Source organism: Schistocerca piceifrons, chromosome 3 (assembly GCF_021461385.2).
Source record: "Schistocerca piceifrons isolate TAMUIC-IGC-003096 chromosome 3, iqSchPice1.1, whole genome shotgun sequence".
Classification (NCBI taxonomy): Eukaryota; Metazoa; Arthropoda; class Insecta; order Orthoptera; family Acrididae; genus Schistocerca; species Schistocerca piceifrons.
In genome coordinates this window covers 618,522,745-618,546,216 of record NC_060140.1, presented here as the reverse complement: position 1 = coordinate 618,546,216, position 23,472 = coordinate 618,522,745, and the positions used below count along the sequence as shown (strand labels likewise).

The following is a 23,472-nucleotide window of genomic DNA, read 5'->3' as shown; positions in this document are numbered from 1 at the left end:
TTATTTCGATGGTCGCTAGCAGAGTTTATACATTTCACGTGTGTCCATTTTCTTAAATAAACTGTTTGATTCGTGCCCTAGAGCTGCTGGGAACTGCCGCTCGAGACATCTGTGGGCACCAATCATAAGGAGGATCACGTTATGTTCCGTAGATGTAGTAGGCCGTTTCAGAGCAGGCGGTAACTACCACAGACACCACATCTGGAGTGCTTTGGCGATGAGAAACACGTCCCGTGTGAGGGCAGCTGAGGCCGCCGTGCAAGAAACCGCGCGAAGAGATTGGTTCAAAATGGTTCAAATGGCTCTGAGCACTATGGGACTTAACATCTGTGGTCATCAGTCCCCTAGAACTTAGAACCAATTAAACCTAACTAACCTAATGACATCACACACATCCATGCCCGAGGCAGGATTCGAACCTGCGACCGTAGCCGTCACACGGTTCCAGACTGAAGCGCGAGGAGATTGATCTCTGTGATTCCGAGTAGCGTGATTGTCTAATTAATTAGACAAATAAAGAACAATATAGTGCCGCTGCACATTCGAGATTCACCAAAAGTTAGTGCGTTCCGTGCAGTCTCACGGTTTAAGATTTACTGTCCCTTTTTCTTCTGCAAATAGACTTTTACAGGATACTTGCACCCAGACCTTCTGGAAAACTGGCTTTTATCACTACTGCAGACCACCAGTGTGGACTTTGTCTACCAACAGGAGAATGCTCCACCCCACTTCCATCATGATATTTGTGTTCTTAAACAGGAAATTGAAAAACCGATGCATCAGTCACAGTGGGTTTGATGATTCTTGTCATGGCCTCCCCGCTCTCCTGGCCTAATCCTATGCGATTTTTTTTTGTGTGGGGTTATGTGAAAGATTCAGTGTTTATTCCTACTCTGCCAACAAACGTATCAGAACTGCGAGCTCGCATCAACAGTGGTTTTGAACAAAGTGATACCCTGTGCCGACCGTCGAAAGAACTTGTTTATCTAACTGCTTGATATCTGTTGAATCAAGAGTGCACATATGGAGCACTTTTAGTACGTCAACAAAAACTTTCAGTTTTACTGTGTCCAAAGCCTTGTGACAATATGTCAAATAATGTTTCAATAGCAAATCTACTAAATCGCTTCATCGTTTATAATAACCATGAACTATGTATTGATTTTCTTGGTTGGGTCGTAAAACAATTCAAGTGCTAATCTCGTCTAGGAACAATTTTGTTTAACGACTTTTAAAATGGTGCTGTGCATTTTGTTCGAATGTACACGTGCTAGAACCATGTCATCATAAAATAAATTGCTTTGAACAATTTACCGCCAACAGAAGTTCGTCCAAAATAATGTGTGTCCAGTTTCATTTTCAATAGTTGAGTAGTTGACCATATGCATTGTTCCTTGACTTTTGGAAGGCATTCCATGCAGTTTCGCACTGTAACTCAGTTCAGAACTCCTAGCACATAACGCTCAACATGTCGTTCTGTAAGAGATTGCAATTTCATATGAACAAGTACCTTTGTGATTACCACAGCCGAGTAGTAAAGAGCTGTTATCGATAAAACACATGATCCATTCACTGTAACGTGACCGCCACCAATGACTGACGTCAAGATACAATAACCACTCACAATAGGCAGGTGGAAGCACTAGCAGAAGAGGGTGTATATAAAGCAAGTCGAGATTGGGGATGGGGGATATGGAAAACAGAGCAGTCGTTCTCGTAATGCAGAAACGGAGTGTTTTACCTGACGTCCAAAAGGGAATGATCGTTGGCTCTTAGACCAAGGACTGAACATTACCAAAAAGACCAATTTTGTAAACTCTTCTCTTGCGGCCATGGTTAAAGTATACTGTACATGGCAGAATGGTGCTATCAACAGGCGCTGAGGCAACTGCAGTACATGGGCCATATATTATAGGTATAAATGACGGCTGCTGAGATTACAGGCGAATAGATATGGAACTGTTGAGAAACTGACAGCCCAGATGAGCCAAAGGCTAACCAACAGTGTATTCTCGACGACTGTTCGGCGAATGTTGCTACATATGGCTTCCGCAATAGGCACCTGGTTCTTGCATCCACACTGACCCCAGTTTGTTGGCGACGAAGCCTGGAGTTTGCGAGCCAGTATCGCAACTCGACATCCACTGAGTAGCAACAGGTGGCCTTTTCAGATGAATCACGTTCTATGCTCCATCTGACAGATGGCCTTTGGAGTGTAAGGCGTAAAACGTCTGAAAGCACTGCTCAACGTTCGAGAGAGGATTAGATTCTAGGGAATGTTATCATGGCGTTCCATGGGTGATCTTGTTATCGTGGACAGCACACTATGTGTTTGTCCTTGGGAACCTTGTCCACCCCTACATGCAGTTTGTTTTTCCGTGGTACGATGGATTTAAACACAGTCAAGAATCTGTGGCACCGCATTGATCGGGCTTTTCGCGCCATAGAGTCTCAACCGGGAGACCTAGGACAGCTGACCATGGCACTGGAGTCGTCATGGCTCCACATTCCTGTCGGTACCTCCCAGAACCTCACTGGCTTTTTTCCTGCGTGTCCAAACTGGAATATCTCTCTGTGATGACCCATAATTATCTACGATTATTGATGGATCTTTCAATATCCATTACATTTGTTGATGTCATGATATGAGTCTTATAGAACGTTGGGAGAACGTATTGGTTTAATGGCGTAATGTAACTCATCAAATTTAACATTACGATTTGGTTCATTATCGCGAAACTGGTTGTACCTTGATTCCGTAATAAAAGAGAATTAGCAGCTACAAGCGGACCCTAAAATTTTTAGAATATTTTACGATAACTTTTACAATTTCTTTTAACTAAGGAAACTCCGGCTCCATCCCCCATGAACCATGGACCTCGCTCTCTGTAGGGTGACTTGCATACCTCAGCGATACATACAGCTGTACCGTATGTACAACCACAACTGAAGAGTATCTGTTGAGAGGCCAGACAAACTTGTGGTCCCTGAAGAGGGGCAGCTGTCTTTTCATTAGTTGCAGGGGCAACAGTTCGGATGATAGACTGATCTGGCCTTGTAACATCAACCAAAACGGCCTTGCTGGTACCGCGAACATCTGAAAGCAAGGGGAAACTGCAGCTTAATTTTTCCCTAGGACATGTAGCTTTACTGTATGGTTAAATGATTAAATGATAATGGCATGCTCTTGGGTAAAATATTCCCGGAGTAAAATAGTCCCCCATTCAGATCTCCGGGTGGGGACTGCTCAGAAGGATATCCTCATCAGGAGAAAACAAAATTGACATTCTATGGATCCCTTAATCGGACAGGTATATCAGATAATTTGAAAAGGGAAACAGATAGATTGAAGTTAGGTAAAGTGGAAATTAGTGTAGTTTGGTGGCAGGAGGGACAGGACTTCTGGTCAGGGGAATACAGGATTATAAATACAATGCAGTTGTGGGTTTACTAACCAATAACAAAATAGGAATGCAGGTGAGCTGCTACGAACAGCGTAGTAAATGTATTATTATAGCCAAAATAAACACGAAGCCCACGCCTACCACAGTAATACTACTTTACGTGGCAACTAGCTCCTCAGATGATAAAGAGATTGAAAAAATATATGATGAGATAAAATAAATTATTCAGATAGTTAAAGGTGACAAAAATTTAATTGTGTTGGGGACTGGAATTCGATAGTAGGAAAGGGAGAGAAGGAAAAATAGTAGGTGAATATGGACTGGGGGAAAGGAATGAAAGACGAAGATGCCTGGTATAATTTTGCACCGGGTATAATTTAATAATAAATGGAGGTTGTATAAGCGGAATAGACGTGGAGACACCAGAAGGTTTCAGATTGATTATATAATGGCTAGACAGAGATTCGGAACCAGAATTTAAATTGTAGGAAAAATGTGGACCCCCAACGCAAATTACTGGTTATAAACTGAGATTAAAACTGAATAAATTGGAATAAGATGGAAAATTAAGGATATGGGTGCTGGATAAGCTGAAACAACCATAGGGCGTTGAGAGATTCACAGGAAGCATTAGACAAGGGTTAACTACAACAGGGGAAAGGAAAACAGTAGGAGACGAATGGGTAGTTTTAATAGATGAAATACTGAAGGCAGCAGAGGATCAAATAGGTAAGAAGACAACGTCTAATAGGAATCCCTGAATAACACAAGAAATATTGAATTTAACTGATGAAAAGTAGAACTTTAAAAATGCAGCAAATGAAGCAGGCGAAAGGGAATAGAAACGTTTAAAAAACGAGGCCTGCTAAGAGGAAACGGCTAGAGGACATATCTAAGAATTTAGAAACATATTTCACTAGGGGAAAGATAGATATGCCTACAGGAAAATTGAACAGGCCTTTGGAGAAAAGAGAAGCAGCTATACGAATATCAAGACTCAGAGGGTAAACCAGTCCTAAGCAAAGAAGGGAAAGCTGAAAGTGGGAAGGAGTATACACAATGCCTTTACAAGAAGATGAAAGCAATATTATAGAAAGAGGAGTGGACGTAGATGAAGATGAGAGATATTATACTGGGAGAAGAATTTGACAAGACACTGATAGAACTACGTCGAAGTAAGGCCCCAGGAGTAGAAGACATTCCGTCAGAACTACTGATAGCCTTGGGAGAACCAGCCACGACAAAACTCTTACAGCTGCAGCTGGTGTGCATGATGTATGAGGAAGGCGAAACACCCTCAGACTTTAAGAAGGATGTGGTAATTCCAATTCCAATGAAAGCAGTTGCTGAGTGATGTGAAAATTACCGAACAATCAGTTTAATAAACCATGGCTGCAAAATACTAACACGATTTCTTTACAGAAGACTGGAAAAACTGGTAGAAGCCTACCTCGAGGAAGAATGTGGGAACACGTGAGGCAATACTGACCAGGTTACGGGAAGGCAAACCTACGTTTGTAGCACTTGTAGACTTGGAGAATGCTTTAGACAATGTTGACTGGAATACTTTCTTCGGAATTCTGAAGGTAACAAGGGTAAAATACAGAGAGCGAAACACTACTTACAACTTGCACAGAAACCAGACGGCAGTTATAAGAGTCGAGGCACATGAAAGGGAGGCAGTGATTGAAAAGTGAGTGAGACAGGGTTGTAGCCTATCCACGATGTTATTAAATACGTACGCTGTACGAGCAGTAAAGGAACGTAAGGAAAAATTTTGAGTAGGAATTAAATTTCAGGGAGAAGAAATAAAAACTTTGAGGTTGACTGATGACATCGTAATTGTCAGGACAGCAAAGGACTTGGAAAGCAGTTGAACGGATTGGACGGTGTCTTGAAAGGAGAATATAAGATGAACATCAACAGCAATGAAACAAGGATAATGCAATGTAGTCGAATTAAATCAGTTGATGGTAAAGGAATCAGAATAGGAAAGAAGACATTTAAAGTAGATGAATTCTGCTATTTGGGCAGTAAAATAATTATTGATGGTCTGAGCAGAGGGAATATAAAATGTAGACTGCCAATGGCAATAAAAGCATTACTGAAGAAGAGAAATTTGTTAACATCAAATATAGATTTGAATGTTAAGAAGTCTTTTCTGAAGGCATTTGTCGGTAGTGTAGTCATGTATGGAAGTGAAACATGGGAGATAAGCAGTTTAGATAAAAAGAAAATAGAAGCTTTCAACATGTGGTGCTACAAAACAATGTTGAAGATTAGATGGGTACTGAATAGAATTGGAGAGACAAGAAACTTGTTGCACAACTTGGCCAAAATAAGGGATCGGTTGATAAGGCATATTCTGGGACATCAACGGATCACCAATTTAATACTGGAGTGAGGTGTGGATGGCAAAAATCGTAGAGGGAGACCGAGAGATGAATACAGTAAGCAGATTCAGAAAGATGTAGGTGGCGGTAGTTATTCGGAGATGAAGAGGCTGCACAGGATAGAGTAGCACGGAGAGTTGCATCAAACTAGTCTTCGGACTGAAAACCTCAGCAACAACAAGAACAACATCAATAACAACTGAGGGAAATTGGTTTGCACTTCATTACAGAAGGTGAATCACATTTCAGGTACCTAAAATATCTGCATTTTCGCCTTCGACAGAAATTATTGTGTATTTTCCACTACTGGCCAGATTCGGCTGTTAACATTTTTAAAGCGTTAGTTGTCGAGCATGAGGACAGGACATCAGTTTGTCCAAGCACACCATTATGTGGCGGGAAAATATAGAACTTAGGCAATTAAATTAAAGTTACAGTAGCTTGAAATTCAATGCATGAGGGTGGACATATCTGAACAATGTTTGGCCCTTTTTAGGAGAAACGAACAAGATTGTTTTTGCGCCGGTTTGTGACGACAGATGAGACTTGGGTGCACTGCTAAACCCCAGAGAAAAAAAAAGTCAGCAGTGGAAACATGCTGATTCTTCGCCACCAAAGAAAGCAAAGACAATTCCTTCGGCGGGAAGGTCATGGCGTCAGTGTTCTGGGATGCGAAGAGGTTTCTGTTTGTAGATTATCTCCCCACTGGGCAAACAATTACTGGAGAATACTAGGCGAACCTCCTGGACAAATTGCAACAAAAGATACGCGAAAAAAGGCCGGGTTTAGCGCGGAAGAAAGTCATCTTCTATCATGACAATGCGGACCCGCACACATGTGCCGTCGCCATGGCCAAATTACACGAACTAAGGTATGAATTGTTACCACACCCGCCTTATTCACATTATATGGCTCCGTCAGACTTCCATCTCTTCCCAAAACTGAAAATTTTTCTTGGTGGACGAAGATTCACTTCAAACGAAGAATTAGTAGCCGGAGTTGACAACTATATTGCAGGCCTGGAGGAAACTCATTTTCGAGATTTGATCAAGGCACTGGAACATCGTTGAAGCAACTGCATCATTCTACAAGGAGACTACATTGAAAAATAAAAATAAAAGTTTCAGTGATGTAAGTACTTTTTTTCTATTCCGTTCCGAGAACTTTTTGAATCACCATCGTACTATTATATTAGTGTAGTATGCGCTAAATGGTGATAAAATTAAATATAACATACTGCAGCGAGTCTCATTTGCCTCACGTATCCAGCATCAAAACCTGATGGCATGTTTTATATTGAAGAATATGTACGTGTTGCAAGTTAACATTCACTCTGGTGAAATAGTAATAATGAAGCCACAGACTTTTATTTAGTTCTTACTTTCTACTAACGTAGGTGTTCCATAATTCCTTTAAGCTGCTGTGTCGATGCAAACATAAACCTTTTTACAAAATCAAGAACTGGTGGTCCGATACTCAGAAAGCATTTCCATCATTCGGGTGAAGTGAAAGGTTTGTTTCTGATGATGACCTTAAGATATACGTACGATAAATAGCAACGAATTAGTAATGTACACACATATTTACAGGATCCACAGCCGCCAGATGGATGGGTGCACATCCGAGATGCCACTATGCGTGGGCCCGACTGCGTACAGAATGACGAGTTTTTCTTCCATACTGGAGTGTCTGGATCTGAAGACTGCCTCTACCTCAACGTCTACACACCTGAGGTACCCTGTTTTCTTAGATTACTGAGATATTTTTTCAGTTCTTGAAAGTTACAACTATTCCTGTATCAGAAGTAAGTGTTAATACTAGTATACTCGTTTCACGTATTTCTAAATTTCACAAAAATGTTTAAAATGTTTATCAAATATTTATTTTGCTACTACGCATGCAGTTTCTACAGAGCGCGCTACATGCGCCCTGTGATTTTAATGTAGCCAGTATGTAGTTGCACATGAATGTTCATACTGTTGTTGTACAGTTTATATATGAACACGTTCTTCTGATTTCTTGTAATATAAATCTTTTCAGCTGTCACCATCCAGTCCACTGCCAGTTATGTTTTGGGTTCATGGAGGAGGATTTTTCTATGGGGGTGGCTCAGTCTATGGACCGGATTTTCTCTTGGATCATGATGTAGTATTAGTAACCATCAATTACCGACTTGGAACGTTAGGTAAGATAAATTATACTTTTTTAACACAGTGAAGGTGCTGTTGTTTAGTAATAGTCTCTTCCTTCTTTCTCTTCTTTATGCAGCTAGAGGAAACTGACAGTTATGGTTCTGCCATACCAGTAAAGTAATTTCATCAGAGTTTTGATGTCAAAAGTTTCTATGTCATTCCAAACGCGGAAGTGACAAATTACAACTAATAAGATGATACTAATACTGAGAAAGAACTATGCGACACATTAACATGTTAAATTGTGCCAAGCTTCCATTCAGTACACACCTAAAGCAAGTTCACTGTGTACATTTACGTCTACAGTAGAATGGGCTATACCTAAGGGACCACGCCGTACATTATGGTAAAAACCAGCTAAGAATGCTGAACAAGCCAAAACATGTATCGATTACATAATGGTTTTTTGATATTCAACTCTGTTGTAGAGGACTAATCACACGTACAATTTGAGCAAGTTTAGATTATTACAACTGTATATTTTCAGAAACAGACCACTTCCAATCCAGAGCATTATAAAATCAATTTTCACAATCAATCTGCTTCTGTCGTGCTTTACTCGCCATATTAGAAACGTCATAGCGACTTTGAGTCCCGCTTTAATACGTAGATGTGTAACACAGTATACAAGACACTTCTGGTAATTACAGATTCAGTATTCGATTTCTCTTTCGAATTTGAGTTACAAGAAAAGAAAACAGAAAATTATTTTTCTCATTTCTACGCGAGTTTCTCCTCCGTCTTCACCCATGAACTACATTACTTTGATTCCACTGACAACGGCTGTAGTGCCCAGTCGGCAGTGTGTGTGTGTGTGTGTGTGTGTGTGTGTGTGTGTGCTTTTGTGTGCTTGAGGACGCATACTACAGCATACCGATGGAACGTACCTATTACTTACTATCTACAAAAGAGGTACTGTTTGGCTAAGATACTCCCGGTAGAAGGTGGCATACAAAAACGTAGCTTCAAAACTCGGGGCAAAATTTCAACGATACCTGATAAACTTAGCGCTTCTTACGTAGAACATAAAATTTTGCTCTCGGCACATCACTACCCCAGTCTTAATTTATTCCGTAATAGAGAATTCTGCATCGTACCATGTCTGCTCAAATTTAGCTATGATATACAGATCTCTACATTTGAATTAAGGTACATAAATCGTCTGCTTTTCCATATGTGTACCAGGAAAACAGTAACGTATTTTATGCAGCTAGATGTTTGTAAGTAGGTTAATCAGCATGCGAAAACTCATAGTCTACCAATAGTCTTTGAGCTTTCGTGAGGTTTGGAAAGCAGGAGAGAGATACAGTTCGGCTGTGAATGCTGATAATGAGACGTACCAGGGTAGACCAGGGTTCGAGTACCCGAGAAGCTAATGGGTTCGTATTCGAGCATGATAAGGCAAAAAATTTTCTGCTTTCATAAGACTTAATCCTTATATTACTTTTCATTGTCATTTCCTTTTCAGATCTTCATAGCGACTGACATATTTACTGGATTTTCTCCTGTATTGCACGTGATAAACTATACAAACTAAGTGTCATTTAACTTCCACATGAAATTACTGGCAGCACTTACAGTGTAACTAAACCATCGAACTCTCACACTAAACGCGTGTCGGGGAGCTACACAATGTGCGGGGTCCCCTACGCAAACTTTTCCTTCAGAAATCCGATTGACAGCAAAACACAATAGACTTTTTTTCTGACTTCATTTCTGTCTGCGTTTTGAAGAACACAGTCGTGATATAATGTAATTAGCTGAGGAACCTTATGTAACTTAATATTAATAACCCTAAAGCTCCACAATGAAATCCTGCTACAGGTGTAAATGTCTACGTTCTTATCTGTCAGTCTTTTATCAATAGACGTGTGGATGTAATTAGAGCAAATAAATAATTACTTTCTTAAGTGTGTACATAAATATGCCGCTCCCGCAGGTTTTCTGAGCACCGAAGATGAAGCTGCTCCAGGAAATTTCGGACTTAAAGACCAGGTGGCGGCGCTGCGTTGGGTACAGGAGAACATCGCAGCGTTTGGCGGAGATCCGGACAGAGTCACCATTTTCGGCGAAAGTGCGGGGGCGGCCTGCGTACACCTCCTCGCACTGTCACCCCTCGCCAGAGGTATGGAGGCTGACACTTCATCGATTCTTTCATCCATTCACTAAATAACTTTGTACATTCTCATTTATTCGCCGTTCGTTTACTTTTACAAATACAGATCTGCTGGCATGTGTTCACGAGGAGCATCGCTTCAATGTGTATTCAATGCAGCCGAGGTCAAAATACAGTTTGATGCGTTTTCGCTCAAGTTGTGGTATACTCTTTAATGTTGTTGTATCGGATCGGGTTATTTCATATACTTTCCCAGAGTAACTTACTGCTGAAAAACATGAATCGGATCAAATAGTATCATACTCCACAGCCGACCGTTCAAAACGTTCAAGATATGTTCGCTAGCCTGCGTTATGAGCCCACTCTTTTATTCGCTGTTCCCATTATTTTCGTCTAGTAGCTCGGAGTGTGGTGTCGATTACATGACAGCGCACTTTCGATCACTGTGGAGGGTTAATTACCCGTAAGAGAGCTATCTAAAGGAAGTATAATGAGAATCAAAGCTACGAAAATTAAAAGAAAATGTAGCTCAGTAAGCTCAGTAAGTAATAACACCTGATGTATTTTAGGAATGACCATTTTCAGTGAAATTTGTAATGTCGGTGTATTGACGTGTTATTCGTATGGGAAATATTGCATAAATGCGTGTTTTTATACTTCTATTGGCCTTAACTCTCTGTTGTTACGACATGAGAAGACTTATTTTGTTTTAAGCACTTCAACCGAGATCCACATGTCAGTAATCTTGAGTCACCTTGTAGTCACAAAGAAGCCAGATTTAAATGAGGGAGCATCACAGTATTCTACCCAGCGAAAGCAAAAATATAAAGCGTACAGCATACCTGATGAAGTGCAACAATATCATCCACAAGACTCAATTATAGAAAAATAAAAATATGAAATTGAAATGAACGTTTTGAAATCATACTATGTGGAAACATGATTGGATCAGAACGTATTTTGTTCACTAGATTGGTTCAAAACGTATTAAGTGCAATCTAAAAATTAAAATGCTGCCTCAATCCATTGGGAAATGATTTCAATCATTACTAAACCTAGCACATAATCTAAATACTTGGATCCTGTCGTCGAGAATTTTGACATATTTCATTTGGTTAGGAAGCCAAAAGCTTTTCTCGCTTTTTGTAAAATTATGATCTGCGCACGTAGTACGATTTGTAACGATGCTCCTCATGTAGCGTACGAGCTGCACTCTGCGGTGTTACCGCGTTTAAACAGTTACTTCCGAAACTCATTATTCATGCGTACGCACCATCACTAAAGTTATCTCTTGTAGGTATTGACGTGCGAGCCGCTTGAGGCCTAGCAAACCGCGCGACTTTGGAAAAAAAATTAGGCCCTGGGAGAAGGTGTCAGAATACATGTCACGCATAACTCACTCGTTTACTTAAGAAAAAAAAACTTTTGGGAACCCTATTAGCGAATTACAAAATGTCCCAGGAAAGGGAATAAATACTATCACGACTGTTTGCGGCATGTCTAGCACAGAAAATATCACAAATACATTAAATGTATTCCCAGTTACGATGGATAACCATCAGCTGCACAATGCAAGGACGTGACCGGACTGGGACTCGAACCTAGATTTACCACTTATCGCCAGCGATCGTCTTACGATTTTTTTAAAATTTTGTTCGTAATTGTTCGTTGTATTTGGTCGTAGCATTCACTCAGTTTTTTTATTACAGAGGACCATTCGGCTATCCAAGCACGTCTTACGACCAGATCCAAACCTCCATATGTCGTCAACCATATGTCTACAACCTGTACTCGTACATCCATTACGTATATTCTCGTACAAGAGAGACAATTTACTTCAAAGTCGCTGGCCCGGTATTGCCAGATACATGCGATATGGCAGTGCCTATATTATTTCGAAGAACGATACAATTTTCCTTCGGACCTTCATGCATGTCCGAAGGGACAGGTAGTCCAGCGACTAAGCCGTTACAAAATACATGAACGGTATTCGCAGTTGCGAATTTGTCCTCCTCTACTTAATAGTACCAGCAGGAATCTTACATGCATTTGGTTTTCTAACGGACGCCTGACGAATAAACAGTGGCCCCTCTTCACATGCTCTTAGCATTGTAGGACCACTGTGTTGACGATAGTTCTGTGCTTCAGTCCTCGAACGTGCTGTCTCTAGGCCAGTGGATATCTGAGGATACTGGCACCAGATGAATGAAGCCAGTGAAATCAAGTAGTACGCGACCTGTGACGGTTTATCTGTACATTTATTACCGCGGTCGCTGTGTGACCTGCAGCTTTATTCCTTCGTTTTCTACTACAACTATTATTACAAGATAAATAGTATATCTTCATGAAAGTACAGAAGAGCACCTCTTGCCCGGTGCTGAGAGGGCAACTAACTGAGTTCCTTGGCCATCGCTGATACAGTTTCATATTGGCTGTACCAAACTTTTAAGATCTTAGTACTGTGGCTCTGAATTCATTTGCTGTCTTTGTCATACCTACCCGATAAGAAGTCAACGCCGGTACAGTGATTTAGGTTTTGTCATTTTACGGTCCCATTTGTACTTTCCCAATACCCTACCTGTGGCGTCACCGCCAGACACCACACTTGCTAGGTGGTAGCCTTTAAATCGGCCGCGGTCCGTTAGTATACGTCGGACCCGCGTGTCGCCACTATCAGTGATTGCAGACCGAGCGCCGCCACACGGCAGGTCTAGAGAGACTTCCTAGCATTCGCCCCAGTTGTACAGCCGACTTTGCTAGCGATGGTTCACTGACAAAATACGCTCTCATTTGCCGAGACGATAGTTAGCATAGTCTTCAGCTACGTCATTTGCTACGACCTAGCAAGGCGCCATATTCAGTTACTATTGATATTGATATTGTGAATCATTTACCGTCAAGAGCGACGTTCATCATTAATGGATTAAAGTTAAGTATCCAATTAATTACGCCAGCTTTCTGAATTCTAATTCCTTGTCATGTTCCAGACCTCACGTCAGTATAGTCCTCCTCTCCTCACGCCAGCCTGCGTGAGCTAAAACGTGTGCATTTCGGCCTCCTCTCGTAACACGGTGTTGGCTCTGCTGACAACACAACAAAGAAAACAGTCGACAAATGCTGCTGACTTAATCTCAAAGATCATTCATATACAGGGTGATTCTGTGATGTCACAAACTTTCAGGGGAAATGGAGAAGAGTACGCGTAACAATCTGAGGAGAGAGACCTTCGTCCGGAAACAACCTAGTCCAAAGTTATAAGCGAAAATCCTCCTAACACCTCTGAGAGTGCGATACATAAATCGGTAGGGGAGAGTCGGTTAAAAAAGGGTACTTAATAAACAAAGTGGCACATGTAATGAACTATGTCTGCCAATCTATTGAGTATTTAATGACTAATTGTCCAATCTGTCTACTTACAATTGGGCATGGGATTCTTAGACTTAGAATTGGAGAAAAGTTCATTACAATAAATGCAAGCTCTATTATTATCTTCTCCTTCCCCTTCTGACGATGTGCTATACTCCCGTACTTTTCCAACTTTCTTTACTTCCTTCTGTCCAACATTTCTGACTTCAGTAGGCCTAGAACTGTTAGAATGTGGCCCCATTTGAAGTTTTCTTTTGGGAGTCTTCCCCTTTTTCATAGAAGACTTTAATTCTTCCTTATAAGGTGAACTTGTAAGAACAGCTGTCTTTCCACTTCTTCTATTAGATTTTTGTTCCTTTCTTTCAGCTATCGGCACTGCTTTTATGTCCTTCGGAGTGACGTGGAAAGCTGAAGTTGAAGGCTTAAGCCTATCCGACTGGGAAGACCCTAGTGTGGTTGGAAAAGATGTTTATTTGTTTAATGACTCTGAAGTAGGTTCCGAAGGCGGGACATCACCTTTCTCCAACGGTGGGTCATTGTCTGTTGTTTCAAAATGTTCATATGTGTGTGAAATCTTATGGGACTTAACTGCTAAGGTCATCAGTCCCTAAGCTTACACACTACTTAAGCTAAATTATTCTAAGGACAAACACACACACCCATGCCCGAGGGAAGACTCGAACCTCCGCCGGGACCAGCCGCACAGTCCATGACTGCAGCGCCTTATACCGCTCGGCTAATCCCTCGTGGCTCTGTTGTTTCAGCAGGCCGATAGACCTAATCAGGGAAAATATCTGCATCCTGTGGAAAGATTCCAGTTTTACGGAATGCATTTATAGCAGTCTCAATAGAAGCACCTTTCATGAATGCTGTCCCATACAGACATGCAACTTGATTGATGGATATCACTCGTCCAGGATGACACTGAAGCCACTTCCGAACCTCTTAAGAGTAATAATTACTCAGTGGGACCATGAATGCAACGTCCAGGGCCTGCATTCATGCTCAATACTCTTTGTGTGTGTTGAGTGACCATCCAAGAGCAGAACGGGTTTCTCTACAGTTGGTTTAGAAAATTCAACAAATCGTTGAAACCATTTCAGGAAAATTTCTTTCTACATCCATCCGCTAGCAGATCGCAGGAGATCGTTGCGGAGCATTATCCAGCACTTCAGGCTTGGCTCTTTGTCTAGGGAACACAAACATTGTGGGCACATAAATTCCAGAAGCGCTCATACAGGGTACAGTAGTCACTAACACGCCTCTCTTCGCAGAAAACAAAACGCCAACTTGACGTTTCTCCCTCAAGGCAAGCACCACTGATTGCTTATTAGGGACTGTTGTTATTCCTGTCTCATCCACATAATAGACTATCGGCTGTGAAGTTGTACCTATTACAAAGTTCTAACAGCAAACCAAAGAACTGCTTCACTACTGCACGGTTAAAGCCCACTGCTATGGCAAGAGATGTTGGCTCGGCAGAAATCACGCTTATTTCCGGATTCCCCCTCAAAAATGAATAGAATCAGCATTTACCTACCATCTTCTTAGTCTTGCTGAAGTTATGCGGCAAGTTATTTTTCTCTGCCATTTCGAAAGCAAAATTCCGCACCTCATCGATGGTCAATCCACACAATCTGCTTTCCATTAACGGGATATATTCAGCCAGTTCATTTTCCTGCTCCTGATTAAATACAGGTTTGTAGCTAAAACAACAACAACAATAATAATAATAGTAATAATAATAATCACTGCAACGGTTTAATTAATTTCTTCTAAAATAGTATATGGGCCTACCTTTCTTTGTAACATCCTCTAAACACATTCCATTCTGGGCCATTTTTATACGTGCTTCCAGGACACTCTGAGGAACCCCGAAGGACTTTGATGCTTTCAAATAGCCCATTGCTTGGGCCAAAACTGCCGCTACATCTTCTTTCACGCTCTCTTGACTCCATGACTGTCTGCCAGTTTTCCTTTTATAAGGCGCCATAATTATGGCATAATTGAAGTTAGGTCATGCGAATAATAATAATAATAATAATAATAATAATAATAACAATAACAATAACTAATTTTGTAATTGAACAAACTAAATAAACAACTTGAAAATCGCAAACGGCGATTTTTAAATCAGTTCGATAATACGGGGTACTACCCTGTTTTATCAAACTTAGTGGCACCCTATTTTGTCCGACAACGCCATATTAAGAACAAGTTGATTTCAATAGCCCTTGAGCGGGACAAACATTTTGAAACACTCAACGATCTGTAGTGCAGACAACGTTTAACTTATATCATACTTACTTTACAGTCTCCAAAATAGTGTCTTGCAAATATAAACGCACAATTCACAGTCGAATATTACAACACAACACTATAAAAATATATTTTTCTACCGAGAGAACTCACGGTTGCTTTCAACGGACTGCAGCTACTCTAAGAATGAAGGTCATCGAGTGGAAAAGAGGTTACTATGTTTACCGGGAGGTGGCAGCACATATCAGACGAGAAAAGTGTGATACCCTGTTTCATCAGACTACCCTGTTTTATCAGACTCTCCCCTACTGTTGTTAATAAGATTTTTCTGGACCATAGCCTACTTGTTATTTGTCAGTCGGTTTGGTTCCAACATGATGGAGCCCCACCTTATTTTGGACTGTGGTTTCGTGAACACCTGGATCAGTGGATAGGAAGAGGAGTTGTGTCTCGTGGTCAGCACGTTTATCTGATCTCATTCCACTTGATTTCATCTTGTGGTGACATGTAAGAAGTCTTGTGTACGAGACGCCTGTCGAGACTAAAGAGGATATCCTGGCAAGAATTCTCGCTTCCGACACTGGGGATATTAGAATGAGTTTGTTTTGTGCTACGATGCTAAGCTTGTATTGATGATGGGGGACGCCATTTTGAGCAACTGTTGTATATGTAGCAGAGTGTGAAACTTGAACAGGTAAATGGAATTCATTATGACTGTAGCGTAGGCTTAGTATTTTCGAACACTCTGATATAGAGCCCCTTGTGCCGCTGCTAGTCCCTCTACAAAATAAATTATATGAGGGCACTGGGGAGAATTCAGCAGGAAGCCTGTAAGTCACGCTCAGGATGCAGAAGTAATGGCCTTTACTTTGATTGCAGCGTGAGACTAAGGCGGAACTTGAGTAGAATCCCACTTGTACGTTTTGACGCTGTCATTCCCAGTCAAGGGTCTCTTGCACCAAATTGATACATTTATCCTTCTCCATCATCCCTGAAAGTTTGTAACATCATCATATAATCACCTTGTACACTACTGGTCATTAAAATTGCTACACCACGAAGATGACGTGCTTTGGTCATCAGTCTACTGACTGGTTTGATGCGGCCCGCCACGAATTCCTTTCCTGAGTAGCACATGCAACCTACGTCCTCAATTATTTGCTTGACGTATTCCAATCTCTGTCTTTCTTTACAGTTTTTGCCCTCTACAACTCCCTCTAGTACCATGGAAGTCATTCCCTCATGTCTTAGCAGATGTCCTATAATCCTGTCCCTTCTCCTTATCAGTGTTTTCCACATATTCCTTTCCTCTCCGATTCTGCGTAGAACCTCCTCATTCCTTACCTTATCAGTCCACCTAATTTTCAACATTCGTCTATAGCACCACACCTCAAATGCTTCGATTCTCTTCTGTTCCGGTTTTCCCACAGTCCATGTTTCACTACCATACAATGCTGTACTCCAGACGTACATCCTCAGAAATTTCTTCCTCAAGTTAAGGCCGGTATTTGATATTAGTAGACTTCTCTTGGCCAGAAATGCCTTTTTTGCCATAGCGAGTCTGCTTTTGATTTCCTCCTTGCTCCGTCCGTCATTGGTTATTTTACTGCCTAGGTAGCAGAATTCTTTAACTTCATTGACTTCGTGACCATCAAACCTGATGTTAAGTTTCTCGCTGTTCTCATTTCTACTACTTCTCATTACCTTCGTCTTTCTCCGATTTACTCTCAAACCATACTGTGTACTCATTAGACTTCATTCCGTTCAGCAGATCATTTAATTCTTCTTCACTTTCACTCAGGATAGCAATGTCACAGCGAGTCGTATCACAGATATCCTTTCACCTTGTATTTTAATTCCACTCGGGAACCTTTCTTTTATTTCCATCATTGCTTCCTCGATGTACAGATTGAAGAGTAGGGGCGAAAGGCTACAGCCTTGTCTTACACCCTTCTTAATACGAGCACTTCGTTCTTGATCGTCCACTCTTATTATTCCCTCTTGGTTGTTGTACATATTGTATATGACCCGTCTCTCCCTATAGCTTACCCCTACTTTTTTCAGAATCTCGAACAGCTTGCACCATTTTATATTGTCGAACGCTTTTTCAAGGTCGACTAATCCTATGAAAGTTTCTTGATTTTTCTTTAGCCTTGCTTCCATAATTAGCCGTAACGTCAGAATTGCCTCTCTCGTCCCTTTACTTTTCCTAAAGCCAAACTGATCGTCACCTAGCGCATTCTCAATTTTCTTCTCCATTCTTCTGTATATTATTCTTGTAAGCAGCTTCGATGCATGAGCTGTTAAGCTGATTGTGCGATAATTCTCGCACTTGTCAGCTCTTTCCGTCTTCGGAATTGTGTGGATGATGCTTTTCCGAAAGTCAGATGGTATATCGCGAGACTCATATATTCTACACACCAACGTGAATAGTCGTTTTGTTGCCACTTCCCCCAATGATTTTAGAAATTCTGATGGAATGTTATCTATCCCTTCTGCCTTATTTGACCGTAAGTCCTCCAAAGCTCTTTTAAATTCCGATTCTAATACTGGATCCCCTAATCTCTTCTAAATTGACTCCTGTTTCTTCTTCTATCACATCAGACAAATCTTTACCCTCATAGAGGCTTTCAATGTATTCTTTCCAGCTATCTGCTCTCTCCTCTGCATTTAACAGTGGAATTCCCGTTGCACTCTTAATGTTACCACCGTTGCTTTTAATGTCACCAAAGGTTGTTTTGACTTTCCTGTATGCTGAGTCTGTCCTTCCGACAATCATATCTTTTTCGATATCTTCACATTTTTCCTGCAGCCATTTCGTCTTAGCTTCTCTGCACTTCCTATTTATTTCATTCCTCAGCGACTTGTATTTCTGTATTCCTGATTTTCCCGGAACATGTTTGTACTTCCTCCTTTCATCAATCAACTGAAGTATTTCTTCTGTTACCCATGGTTTCTTCGCAGCTACCTATGTTTTCCTTCCCAACTTCTGTGATGGCCCTTTTTAGAGATGTCCATTCCTCTTCAACTGTACTGCCTACTGCGCTATTCCTTATTGCTGTATCTATAGCGTTAGAGAACTTCAAACGTATCTCGTCATTACTTAGTACTTCCGTATCCCACTTCTTTGCGTATTGATTCTTCCTGACTAATGTCTTGAACTTCAGCCTACTCTTCATCACTACTATATTGTGATCTGAGTCTATATCTGCTCCTGGGTACGCCGTACAATCCAGTATCTGATTTCGGAATCTCTGTCTGACCATGATGTAATCTAATTGAATTCTTCCCGTATTTCCCGGTCTTTTCCAAGTATACCTCCTCCTCTTGTGATTCTTGAACAGGGTATTCGCTATTACTAGCTGAAACTTGTTACAGAACTCAGTTAGTCTTTCTCCTCTTTCATTCCTTGTCCCAAGCCCATATTCTCCTGTAACCTTTTCTTCTACTTCTTCCCCTACAACTGCATTCCAGTCGCCCATGACTATTACATTTTCGTCCCCGTTTACATACTGCATTACCCTTTCAATATCCTCATACACTTTCTCTATCTGTTCATCTTCAGCTTGCGACGTCGGCATGTATACTTGATTTATCGTTGTCGGTGTTGATCTGCTGTCGATTCTGATTAGAACAACCCGGTCACTGAACTGTTCACAGTAACACACCCTCTGCCCTACCTTTCTATTCATAACGAATCCTACACCTGTTATACCATTTTCTGCTGCTGTTGATATTACCCAATACTCATCTGACCAGAAATCCTTGTCTTCCTTCCACTTCACTTCACTGACCCCTACTATATCTAGATTGAGCCTTTGCATTTCCCTTTTCAGATTTTCTAGTTTCCCTACCACGTTCAAGCTTCTGACATTCCACGCCCCGACTCGTAGAACGTTATCCTTTCGTTGATTATTCAATCTTTTTCTCATGGTAACCTCCCCCTTGGCAGTCCCATCCCGGAGATCCGAATGGGGGACTATTCCGGAATCTTTTGCCAATGGAGAGATCATCATGACACTTCTTCAAATACAGGCCTCACGTCCTGTGGATACACGTTACGTGTTACGTGCTACAGACGCGATATTTAACCGACAGGAAGAAGATGTTGTGATGTGCAAATGATTAGCTTTTCAGAGTATTCACACAAGGTTGGCGCCGGTGGCAACACCTACAACGTGCTGACATGAGGAAAGTTTCCAACCGATTTCTCATACACAAACAGCAGTTGACCGGCGTTGCCTGGTGAAACGTTGTGATGCCTCGTGTAATAAGGAGGAGAAATGCCTACCATCACGTTTCCGACTTTGATAAAGGTCGGATTTCAGCCTATTGCGATTGCGATTTATCGTATCGCGACACTGCTGCTCGCGTTGGTCGAGATCCAATGACTTTTAGCAGAATGACAGGCATCTTATCTGCATGGCTGTAACAGGTCATGCAGCCACGTCTCGATCCTTAAGTCAACAGATAGGGACGTTTGCAAGACAACAATCATCTGCACGAACAGTTCGACGACGTTTTCAGCAGCGTGGACTATCAGCTAGGAGATCATCGCTGCGGTTACCCTCGACGCTGCATCACAGACAGGAGCGCCTGCGATGGTGTACTCAACGACGAACCTGGGTGCACTAATGGCAAAACGTCATTTTTTCGGATGAATCCAGGTTCTGTTTACAGCATCATGATGGTCGCATCCGTGTTTGGCGACATCGCGGTGAACGCACATTGGAACCGTGTATTCTTCATCGCCATACTGGCGTGTCACCTGGCATGATGGTATAGGGTGCCATTGGTTACACATCTCGGTCACCTCTTGTCCGCGTTGACGGCACTTTGAACAGTGGACGTTACATTTCAGATGTGTTACGACTCGTGGCTCTACCCTTCATTCGATCCCTGCGAAACCCTACATTTCAGCAGGATAATGCACGATTGCATGTTGCAGATCCTGTACGGGCCTTTCTGGATACAGAAAAATGTTCGACTGCTGCCCTGGCCAGCACATTCTCCAGATCTCTGACCTACTGAAAACGTCTGTTCAATGGTGGCCGAGCAACTGGTTCGTCACAATACGCCAGTCACTACTCTTGACGAACTGTGGTATCGTGTTGAAGCTGCATGGGCAGCTGTACCTGTACACGCCATCCAAGCTGTGTCTGACTCATTGCCCAGGCGTATCAAGGCCGTTATTACGGCCGGAGGTGGTTGTTCTGGGTACTGATTTCTCAGGATCTATGCACCCGAATTGCGCGAAAATGTAATCACATGTCAGTTATAGTATAATATATTTATCTAATGAATACCCGTTTATCATCTACATTTCTTCTTGGTGTAGCAATTTTAATGGCCAGTAGTGTATATTGAGAATATTAGCGTCACAATGCTCAGAGTTCTTCATTACGATGGACGCAAATGAATGTAATTCTAGTCACTTTATTCAAATCCAGTATCTCTTAAGCACCAATATAAATTTGACAAGAATTTACGTTTCTGGTAGATAACATGTAATGAAAATGGAGAAGGGGAAAGATTAGGGAAGGGAGTGTCGATGGAGAACGGATGTCGTCATAGAGAGACTACCATTCCATTTTTGGCGACGTCCATTCAGTTGACAGTGATATCTGTGTGTAATTTTTCTTGAGGGTAGCAAAAACTAAAAGTTAGATACAGATGTAGCTATTAACGTTGTTGACCATTGTGTCATTGATACCAGCTAAAGGCAACTGGGAATTGTGGTGTACAAAGTTTTCGACAGTCTCACTACGGATTTAACTGTCTTATTTTTACCGAGGCAGTAGCTCGGTGGTAAGAAGTATTTTTGGTCAACAGGATCATAAACCAAAACTCGTCCCACCATCCACATTCAGAATTTCTTTAGTTTCCCTAGTTCATTTAAGGCAATTGCTGAAATGCTTCTTTCAAAAAGGAAACCTAGCTAACTTTACCAATCTAAGTTTGTGCTTCGTCTGTTATGAATCTACAGTAAACTAGGTGTTAAATCTCGATCTTCCTTCCTTCGTTCTTCAAAGCTCGTAATTAAAACTGCAGCACAAGGAAGGATAGCCAATAACTAAAACCTTACAAATGTCTCTGTGGTCCTGGCTTCCGTAGCTGGGGTAGTACATTTTGTAGCAAAAACCCCGCAAAGAGAGGTATTTTGAACCAATTTTATTAGGGTGCTACAGGTTTAGTGACTTGTAGCCATATCATTAGGTGCATGCATGTCCGGAGGAACAGGTACTGCAGCACCGCACGGCATAGCCAAGAAGTCTGAGGCGCCTTGCCACGGTCCGTGTGGCTTCCCCTGTCGGAGGTTCGAGTCCTCTGTCAGGCATCGCTGTGTGTGTTGTCCTTAGCGTAAGTCAGTTTAAGTTAGATTAAGTAGTCTGTAAGCCTAGGGAATGATGACCTCATCAGTTTGGTCCCACAGAAACCTACAACAAAATTTCCAAAATGCCAGGTACTGCAGCGATTACAGCAATTAAGAAATACAGGAAATGTATTTGCAGTTGCGAATATGAAGTACCATCAGCTGTGTATTAAAATGACACAATGAAAATTTGTGAAGGACCAGGATTCGAACACTTTATGCGAGCAGTCGCCTTAACCACTTCCGCCAGACCCAAACTCCCATATGTTGTGGTCCATGTGGCTCAACCTGCACCTGTATGTAATGTATATTCCTGTCCAAGAAGGACGTATTTATTGAGAGTACATCTAGGAAGAAACACTGCATCATACTTCTTAATATCACAGGCACTGCTATTTCATATTTATTTGTCAATACCAGGTCCTCAACTCTAAACAAATATGTCTTTTCTAGAAGAGAATATACATAACGTACTAGTGCAGGTTGTGATTCAGGGACCACAACATGCGGAAGTTCAGATCTGGTCGTGACTCCTGTACAGACAGCCGAAGCGGTAAAAATGGCGACTGCTCATGAAATGTGGAAAATCTGGGTTTGAGTCCCAGTACAGAAAAACTTTCGCTGTTGTCATTCTAGTACACGGTCAATGGTGGTTCAATATTCTCAATTGCAAATACATTTCCTGCAACACCCAGGTAAGTCCCAGCAACGACTGGCAGCACTGCCTTTGATGTTTATACATACCAGGCTATGTGGCTACAACTCACATAAGCTGTAGTACCTTAACAAAATTGGTTCAAAATGCAGCCTTTTGCGGAGTTCTTACTACAAAATGAACTAAAATAAGAATGCAAATGCAGCATAGTAGGAGGAATACATTACATTTGTAGGTGATTTAGGATTATATGGAGTACAAAGCTTAGCACACAGAGATCCCACCTGCGACAGCAGCCTAACCTCTAATCTGGCTGGTCATTGAGTCGAACTGAGGCTTGGATGACTGATACGGCTAAATCATTTCATGCTGTTTCAAATCTATCACAGTTCGCCAGTCTTAGTGGCTGGTGAGTGTTGGCGAACCAGTCTCTTGGCAAACTATGGCCAGATGTTTTCAGAGGGTGACAAATATGGAGAATGTGCTGGCCAGGGCAACATTTTAATACAGGCAACGTGTCACCTTGCGTTATCTTGTAGAATGGTAATGTCGCAGAGATTTGGAAGACAAGCACAGCCACAGGCCATAACACACCAGAAGTGCAGCGGTTAATGAATCAGTGGCTATGTTAACCCCCCTCAGGAGACACCGCCTTAACGAAACACTGTCTGTGTGGGCGAGGGGGTTTGTGTGATCCAATGCAGTGGAGCGCTA

General features: G+C 41.6%; 1 protein-coding gene across 1 annotated transcript in view; it reads left to right on the top strand.

Moving 5' to 3' along the window:
• Positions 1-23,472, top strand: part of LOC124788898 (juvenile hormone esterase-like) — a 124,523-nt gene that overhangs the window by 68,211 nt on the left and 32,840 nt on the right. Inside the window, exons 2-4 of the mRNA XM_047256180.1 lie at positions 7,387-7,530; positions 7,838-7,982; positions 9,929-10,114. Coding sequence (XP_047112136.1) covers positions 7,387-7,530; positions 7,838-7,982; positions 9,929-10,114 — 475 coding nt within the window. The remainder of the gene's footprint in view (positions 1-7,386; positions 7,531-7,837; positions 7,983-9,928; positions 10,115-23,472) is intronic.